Here is a 9,687-nt window from a genome sequence, read left to right on the forward strand (position 1 = left end):
ATATATATGATCTGAACTGAAACTGAGCTGTCCTTTGGGATATACAGTATATATAGAGCTAAATCAAGTCTATATTGTTTGAGTGGCACATTTGGCTGCTTTTATTATAAGACTGTCGGAATGGCATAGAACTGGGAAAAACTGTTTAAAATAAAATTGAGACATTTGGCTTGAAATGAACCGAAACCGAATTTCCCTGCATTAGTCTGGGCTCCACACTCAGTTTGTTTTTCTAGAATATAAGAATGTTTTCTTTCTTGCTTCAAGTGCAAACACTCAGACATTTACGCTGCACGTTTATGTTCAAGAGGGAATCACTCTACACGGCTGCAAACAAACACCAAAAACAACCACACACACATATGCAAACAAGAGCCTGCTAACTTTTAATTGCTTTTGAAGGCTTTTACAATGCACAAACACTATAGGACTGACAGCAGTGTGTGGGACATCAGATATGATTCTCTAAAAGGCACAGCAGGTGCGTACAAACAGCGGGAATCTGATGAGAAATTAGACGCTTCAGTCCTCTGAGAGACTACATCTAAAAGGGTGACTGAGTTCATTAAATCACATGGCAGGATGACATTTGTGTGTGTGTGTGTGTGTGTGTGAGAGAGAAAGCGAGTGTGTGTTTATGTGCAAATTCATTCATGCATGTACGAGAGTTTATTTGTGTCCAGATGCATTCATGCATTTGTGTGTGTGTGACAGACTTTTCCGTGTGTGTGTACAAGTGTGTGTAAGCATAGTTTTTTGTGTGTATTTGTTCATACAGCATTGCTCTGCTTATTAACAAAATGGTGGACCTGGTGTCGATGTCAGACTTTAGATTTCCTTTTATTCTATTGCTCAGATGTTGCTCTTTTTTTTATTGTTTGAAGGCCACTGTCTTATGAACCAAAGCAGTATTACAGCGATCCAAGGTTCATTAGGTTCGGTGATTTCTAACTAAACCATCATTGACAGAGCCACAACCTTGAAGGGTTGCCATGTCCACTTATACTAAGCAATTTATTTTAAGCATCTTTTGGATTGTTGTTTGTGCCCGGCTCATAAAGCAATTTAACTTATGGAATCAATAGTAGACCTGGGTAGGATGGGATGTTATGATATGTGGTTTATTTTTTCAAGATAACACTTTTGGATGTATGCTTATAATGGGCTTGTCTTTATATGCTTATTTTTATATACGTCTGGCAGCACTGACAAATTGAAGCTGGTTCAGCATGCATACAAAAGAGAGACAACAATGAAACACGTCTAAATATATCAAGAACTAGGTGTTCGGTTCTATTAACAGCACGTAGACTTTATGTAAATGTGCTTGGAACTGCCTGCCTGTCAGTTCAGTTGTAGAATGCATTTTTCATTCACATAAATTACTGAACTCTGTGTACAGAACAACATTAAGCACTAAAAGATGAACTAACAGAATGTACATGACCATAGAAATCTCTTCTGAAATTCTAGAGAAGACACGTACTGTTTTTTTTTTTTTCTCAGACGTTACATCTCAGAAGTGGTAGACTTCATCTGCTCTCACCGTCTCATTGCTGAATCGACTGAACTATTAAAGAGATTTGGTGATTTTCGTTGCTCTTTGTTCTGTATGATGGACTGAGATGCATATTCATTCTCTGTGCTTCTTTGAATATGTTCTTTTCTTCAGTGACTGTTATTACCTTAATCTGCCCTCAATCAATAATTCCGCTCATGTCTGATTGGCCAGTGTAACTCCGGCAAAGGGAGATGCTGTTCGCTTGCTTGGTTGATATTGGTTTAATATGAAGCCCATAGCAGGGATGGAAAGAGGTTTCATGCATGTTAGCAGTTTTAATTTTTCTTATCGGTCATCCATTTTTGCACATTCAATCATGGAAATAATAATCAAACTGTAAATAACCGCATCGAGTCGGTTGTTGTCAAAGTTATTGTGACTTTTATTGCACTTAGTCTAGGCTATCCAACTTTTGATAATATTTTTGACATTGGTTTTAAGAAGAGACTTGGAACTAAGACTAAGATTTTCTTAAAGGAGCCATATGATGTTGCGAAAAAAAAAAAAATTTCCACAGTATTGTTTCTCCTCTAAGCCCCGCTTTCCTGTAATGGGTCAATTTATAATAAAAGTTAATTGCTTAAAAAAGTGAGATGTGCTCTGATTGGCCAGCTATTCAGTGCATTGTGATTGGCCGAATATCTCTAGCATTTGGCGGAAATGTTTCACGTGATGCTGCGTCCCAAAAACAATGAAACCCATTACAAACAAGGCATTTGTAGCATCCCGTGGGGTCATAATTACTGATTAAAGTGACTTAGTACTGTCTTTTTATACGTTGCATTACACTGTGCCTCATAAACATGACTATTTGCATTTGTGATCGGAGAAATGACAAACAACAAGCATTATGCTACACTGAATAGTAAGTAGCAGATTCTTTTAATAAGAAAACTGAACATACTTTTTTTTTAGATGACAAGGCAACAATTAAAATTTTCATTGAATATTTTAAAGTGTAACTTTTTTTTAAATCGAATGTTTATATTTTATTTTAAATGCATTTCAGTTAATTTTAGAATTTTAATAATTACTAAGAATAAACAAAAATATTTTTTGTAAAAAGTGTAAATTTTTTGTAAAAAGTAACAACAACACTCTGTATACCCGTTTTATTATTAATGTACTGTTATTATGTCTTGTTGACTATATTACCTATATTAACTATATTAATTTTTGTAAGGGCCTTCTTTCACAATTTAAAACACCACTCCCACACGCGCACACACACACGCACGCACACACACACACACCTGTGACTTTGCAACTGGCCTGTGTTCTGTTGAACGAGTGGCTCTGTTACTGCAGTGATGGAATAATGAGATTATCATATCAGAATAAACATGATGTTGTCTAACCAGAGCTGACGAAAAAGCGATTATCGGCATTATCGAAATGATGCCTGCTTCGAGGAATAGAAAACAGAGACTGTGACAAATCCATGCTGTGTAGTGAGTAATGAAACGCGTGTTTACTGCAGAACCAGAATGACCTTTATCTGTGTGATACCTCTAAAAACAAATGCGTGTTGTTTGCTTTCCACTTAATACCCCCTTAATACCTCTACTTAATGCTTTACACTAGTTCTTGTTACTTATTTGTCATACGTCATGGTTAGGCCTTAATCTTCCATCTTCACAGCAACAGGAAACGTAAAAAGATCCAATTGGTTTACCTGTGCGTTGACTCGATGCGAATAACAACAGTGACTCAGCTGTCGTCGTTGTGAGTATCATGTATTGTGATATTACTGCATTAATTAATCAAATCCGCCAATAATGACTCATTTAAAGTAATTACTGCGCAGGTTATAAAAGTGTCAAAGCTCAATATTAATTAGCACTTGCGTAATGTGACATAGAAGGCGACGGATCCCAGATGCTCAGCGGAAACGTGTGATAAACACTTATGAAGGTGATTTTTAGTGCCATAAACACCTTGAAGGAACTCGCAGCACTTTAGGAACACCTAAACACGCGCAATGCACATGCCGTTGGAATTCGTAACCTCGTCCCTCTGCAGTTCGGTTTTAAAATACAAATGACTCCAGGATGCTTCAAAGCGGTTTATTTTGATTCGGAATCACGGGAAGTTTCCCTGTGCGTTTCTCCCATTAGCTCAGGCTATGTTGTAGCGAGAGAGACCACACGCGCACGCTGTATGACTAAGCTCATCAACAGCCAGGACTGGAACGAAAACCCAACCGTGTAAAAGATCAACCCACTGCCACAGATAGCGCTAAAAATGCTTTTAAATTCTCACGGTATCAAAGCTCTGCAAGGCTCTGCATTGACAGTAAATAAACCACCTACGTGCATCAGCTCTAATCTCCTCACATCCCACTCAAGAGCTCTCGCTAACGCAAGCGTTCATCCTCGGAAAGAGGAGGAGGAACGCCACCGAAGTGAACAGGGAATCACGAGAATTGAATACTATGCGTTTGTCACTTGCTGAATCAATATTAGCACGAACGGTTCAAAATCACTACGCCGTGGTTCACGTAGTGACATCAGGGGCTTTCGTAGTCTTCCAGAAACAGGTCCGGTTTCCACTGAACGAAGACTTCCTTGACTGATATGTGAAGTTCCATTACGTTTTGGTGCGCTAGTCATTCAGAAGAGTGCTCAACATGCTAGCAGGTCAGCGTTTACCTTATGCAGATGACTCACGGCATGCAGCTTCAGCCGTCTTTGCTGTTTTTGGCTCTTTTGACAGTGAGCATGTGGGAGGAGAGTGCGTCCGCAATGCTCAGATGATGCAGGTGAGACACGAAAGCTTGCATATCTCTATTGCCAGCTTGTGTTGTCATGAGCAGTGATACAGTTACCACTAAAAGTTTAGAATAATTCTGCTTTTTTTAAAATGTTTGCGAAAGTATTCAGCCCCGCTTTATATTAGGTGGCCTTAACTACTGTGCACTTACATTTAAATTAATCGTTTATACAGTACATTTAATTTCTGTAATTACATTTATAATTAGCCTACGCTGTTAACCCGTCCCTTATACCTTAACGCATCCTTAAACATACCCATACCACTAAATCTGTCCCTAACCTTACCTCAATAGCAGCAAAAGTGTTTTGCAATACAATATGATCACAGATGTACATAGACTGGAGTAATGATGCTGAAAAGTTAGCTTTGCGTCATAATAAATTGCATTTTACAATATAAGAGAACATTTTTGCGAACTGTAATACTGTAGTTTTGAATTGTATTTCAAAATTAAAATTTTTGGTGTTATTTAGCACTTAAATATATTTGTCCATTACAGGACATTATGCAAACTAATGTTACATAACTATGCAGAGAGAGTTTGTGGAAAGATGAATTGCTCTTGTTTTTGTACCCAGTAGTCAATAGATCATAACTGATCCATGTGTTGAATGAGAATCAAGAAAGCACTTTATTATTATTATTATTTTTATTATTTGGTAATTAAGCTTCCAGTGTATACATATCTCTACAAGTGCAAATAACAATGGATTCTATTTACACTCTCAAAATAAGATGATTTCCTGCCACGTTTATGCTACTTATTGCAAATTGTGCCAATTATATGCACCTCAGTATTACAAAACAGTCTGCTACTGTAACATATAGAGTGCAAACAATATATATATATTGTTAATTTGTTCATGTTTTAAAAAGTGCATTTTCCCCCAAATCATGCAACCCATTTATAAGGTTATAAATGTAATGTTTTTCTCTACAAAGCTCTATTCCATAAAATAAATGACTGAGCTTTCCAAAAGCGTGCTATTAAAAATGCAAAGTTATTGAATTATCGACAGCTTCACAATATGTTCCATCTTTAAAATGCAATTCCATTGAATTTAATTTTGTCTTCAGATATAAGTCATATGAGCTGCCAATTTTAACCAAGTGCATTTTGACCTTTCAATCTATTGACCCCAGCAATATTTTCCTTCCATAACTCAGCACAGCAGAGAGTGATAACATGCAATATATACACCCGTATTTCCAATACGTCCTTGTGCATGTGTGTGCACATGAGGTCAAGAGAGCAACTCCAACACAGTAAGTACCCACTGAAAAAGAAAGGAAAAAATGTCCCCGGTGCCGCTTGCAAATCGAATCGATCAGGCTCGACTTCTATAAATAGAATCCATAACAGCACACTTGAGTGGGCAGGCGGCCTTCAGGGAAACTGGGAGATCAATCCTTACAAGTCCAAAAGATCAGTAAAAGCCGGTTAAGTTCGTACAAGTGCTCGGCAGGAGTTGAGCCGCGTGGCCGTACTGTGTTGCGGTAATGAATGCATGTGTTTGTGGGTGTTGAGCACTGCGGCGTAGGCCGTCCAGTGGGCGTTCAGAAGGTTTTCAAGAGGCTATATGTCAATGGGATGCGTTCTCATTAAATCCGCTGCTATTTCTGTAGAGATATGAATTAATTCTCGTTTTCAGATGGATAGATTGACAGGATAGCCAGATGCATTTAGATGCGTTTTATAGCATCAGTGCTCTCGAGTACCATATTGCTTTCTTACAATTCCAGAAGCCGAGTAACTCATCTTTTAGACACAGGGTTTTCTGTGGTTTTGACTGAATTACGTTTAGTGAATGATTCATTGACTCGCTCGAAGACAGCCACTTTGTTTAGTACGTACCTTTGTTTTGATGTCGCGGTTTGGTGTGGTTTTTCAGTACAGTAGGGGGAAAAAATGAAATAAAATAGCTTTGTCATTTTTTAGTTAACCGTCGTTTGCAGATGAAATTGTGGCTCTGTTTTTAAATAAGTTTAATTTAGCTTTTGTGCATTAAAATCCCCTAAAGAACAAAACAATTAAGGAAAAACTAGGTAAACACAAGAATCGGATCATGACTCTGTATAGGCAGGCATTTAATATTCAGTGGCTTGGATTTGTTTAGGGGCACAAAATTTCATGCACAACTCAAGTACATTAACATTATTCAAATTAATCCAGTGTAGTCGTGCAGAGAGTAAAAGCAATATATGACTTGGATCCGTTTAGGGGCACAAAAAACCTGATCGGACCATTCCTCGCATTTATTATTTGAATTTCCTGATAAAAATAGTCTGAATTTGAAAGATGAGACTTGTCTACATATGTTTTATACACGCATCACCTTCAAAAGCTGATTTACAGTTGATTTAATTTAATATATATGTACATGTGTATATATGTCTATATATTTAAAGTATCACTTTTTGTTAGAAGTCTTTGCAGCAGCCTGTGTTGATTCACACTCTTAATTGTACTCCAAAAACACATGTAAATCTTGAATCTACCATAATTAACTTTTTTGATTTATGTGTTGCTTTCGGCTACGTTTGATTGGCCGTTAATGGAAAAATATGCTATTTTACCTTCCGATGTTACTGCTGAAGCTAACCAGCCAAACAGTGAGCACCTGCTCTGCTGTAAGCAGCACAAGAGAAATACAAGCAGCTCACTTGCATTGAATATGTTCTTTGCATGTTAGTCTTAAGGTTTGTTGACATATATATGGTGGGTGGTTTTTGTAACAAGGCTTTTGATTAAAGGGACAATGTGAAGTCTATTGTAAGTTAGAAAAACATCTGAAATTGCTTAAAGTAACTTTTAAAAACCCTTTAAAGCACTACTTCTGAGCTACTATCACACAAACACGTACGCCTAAAGCTTTTTGAATGATACCTTCTTAGTGCTAATGAAAGGGAGAGGATGAATACTTGCCTTGGCATAGTGAGGTGGGATGTAATACATTTTTACTATAGTCTTGTCACTTATTTTCTTGCCCATCAGCAAAGATTGTATTAGAAAGGCTCGTTGGCTTTGATATGAGTCAGCAAATTTAGCCATTTTACTTCCAGATAAAGTCTAATTAAGCTAAAAGCTTTACTGGCTCCACCATCCTTTCTTCTCTCTTTCTTTTCTAAACCTGTAACGCCCACCTTCCTGTCTCGCCCCCCTAAGAAGAAGGCCAAGGGGGCAAGAGAGGAAACCTGGCACTAATTGGATGCCCCCCTTTAATCTCTGAGCCTAGAATAAGATCAAAGAGGCACCTGGTTTGCGTGACCTATACTCAGTGTTTTGGCTAAGAGAGCGCATGACTCAGCTCATATTTTCTGCCTGAGTGTGTTTGTAGGCGAAGCCAAAATTTGAGGAACTTTCACTTCTTGGAAATTGACTGATTGGCTTCTTGGAATTTGGTGAAGATGATAGAAGTCACAGAAATTGGCTGGTCACCAGAGCTCAATTAGATTAAAGAAAGAAAGCAAAATGCTGTTAATTTCTGCTTGCCGATAAGGGACCCGTTTTTGAATTCTGGAAAGCAGCTTCTAGGATCTACTTTATTACTTTGTAATTTAACTAATGCTTATATCCAAACTGTCTAAACAACATGGGAAAAGTGTGTTCCCCAAAAATGTGAGGTTCTTTACTAGTTTTTGTAGCGGTTTAGGTTTAGCAAACCACTGAATTTTGTCTTTGAGTCGATATAGTATAGACGTAGGTGGAGAATGAACTCCAAATGTAGCCAAATGTATTAAACACCTCATTATAAAAGTCTTTTTAGACAAGAACCAAACATGGATATCCTGTAGGCAACTTTAATGGGACTGAATTTGTTGTTACAAATGGCATCAGATCTTAAAAAATGACCCAAGTGTTGTTTCACACCTGCAACATTTGGTGACCAGCCCAGATTTTAACCAGAAGTGTTCTCAGCATACTTTTGTTTTTTGTCTGATCACTTGTCTCTTTGTTCCTTAGGTTATGGCCATGCGGCTCCAGGTACAGATGCTGGAAAGGCGTTCTGCATGTTTTATGCAGTGCTTGGAATCCCTCTGACGCTGGTGATGTTCCAAAGCCTCGGTGAGAGGATGAACACTTTCGTGAAGTACATGCTGAAGCGCATCAAAAAGTGCTGCGGGATGCGCATCACGGAAGTCTCCATGGAGAACATGGTGACCGTGGGCTTCTTCTCCTGCATGGGAACGCTCTGCATCGGCGCAGCAGCTTTCTCCCACTATGAGGACTGGAGTTTCTTTCAGTCCTATTACTATTGTTTCATAACGCTCACCACCATCGGGTTCGGGGACTTTGTGGCCCTGCAGAAGAACAAAGCTTTGCAGAGAAAGCCCCTCTATGTGGCGTTCAGCTTCATGTACATCCTAGTGGGGCTGACGGTCATCGGGGCCTTTCTCAATCTGGTGGTCCTTCGTTTCTTGACCATGAACAGCGAGGACGAGCGGCGGGATGCCGAGGAGAGGGCTTCCCTGGCGGGGAACCGCAGTAGCATGATCATCCACATCCAGGAGGACACGCTGCAGAGGAGTCGACGGAGACGAGAACAGCAGCAGCAGCGTTACAGATCCGAGGTCACAGATCTCCAATCCGTTTGCTCCTGTATGCACTACCATTCGCACGAGTTCGGGAGCTCGGTGGGCCTCGGGTTGGGAATGGGAGGAGGAGGAAGCGGTGTTGGCGGCGCATTTCCGCATCAGAACTCGTTCGGCTCCCAGTTGAGCCCTCATCAGTACCATCACTACCACTCGACGGTGTCCTACCGCATAGAGGAGATCTCGCCGAGCACGCTAAAAAACAGCTTTCTTCCCTCCCCCATCAGCTCCGTCTCGCCCGGGCTGCACAGCTTCACAGAAAACCTTCGGCTCATGAGACGACGCAAGTCCATCTGAGGACCGATGGCAACCGCTGAACACACATATCCAATGCTGCTGCTCTACCAAACCTCATTCTGCCACTTTTTTTCATCAATTTCTGGCTGACTTCGGACAAGCAGGACATTTGGTCGCTTGGTGGATATATTGGAACTTAATGTTAAAAAGCATGAAGCATGGATATCTATTTTTGCAGAAAACATCGCCTGGGCCTTCTTTGCCCCTTTGAGCAGCACCCAAGTGGATTTGGATATAATACCACCATCCTGATATCTTGTCAGATGATGCACACTTGCATTTTGAATAATACAGAAGGAGATAGATATATAGATATAAATATATATATATATATAATTTTTTAAGGGACACATGAAAATGTGTGTTTTATCAAACGGTGAGCAACCTCTGGTTCTTTCTTGAGATTCAAGTGCCACACCACCGAAGGAGAAATAACGATAAAACTGATTTGAAAAGGACTA

The 9,687-nt window shown here is 39.4% G+C and overlaps 1 protein-coding gene across 1 annotated transcript in view; it reads left to right on the top strand.

Annotated features, from left to right (window-relative positions):
- LOC122324834 (potassium channel subfamily K member 9-like) overlaps positions 1–9,226 on the top strand; it is a 14,830-nt gene extending 5,604 nt beyond the window's left edge. The window contains exon 2 of the mRNA XM_043219521.1: positions 8,301–9,226. Coding sequence (XP_043075456.1) covers positions 8,301–9,226 — 926 coding nt within the window. The remainder of the gene's footprint in view (positions 1–8,300) is intronic.
- The last annotated feature ends 461 nt before the right edge of the window (positions 9,227–9,687 follow it).

The sequence above is a fragment of the Puntigrus tetrazona genome, chromosome 20 (genome assembly GCF_018831695.1).
Source record: "Puntigrus tetrazona isolate hp1 chromosome 20, ASM1883169v1, whole genome shotgun sequence".
Lineage (NCBI taxonomy): Eukaryota > Metazoa > Chordata > Actinopteri > Cypriniformes > Cyprinidae > Puntigrus > Puntigrus tetrazona.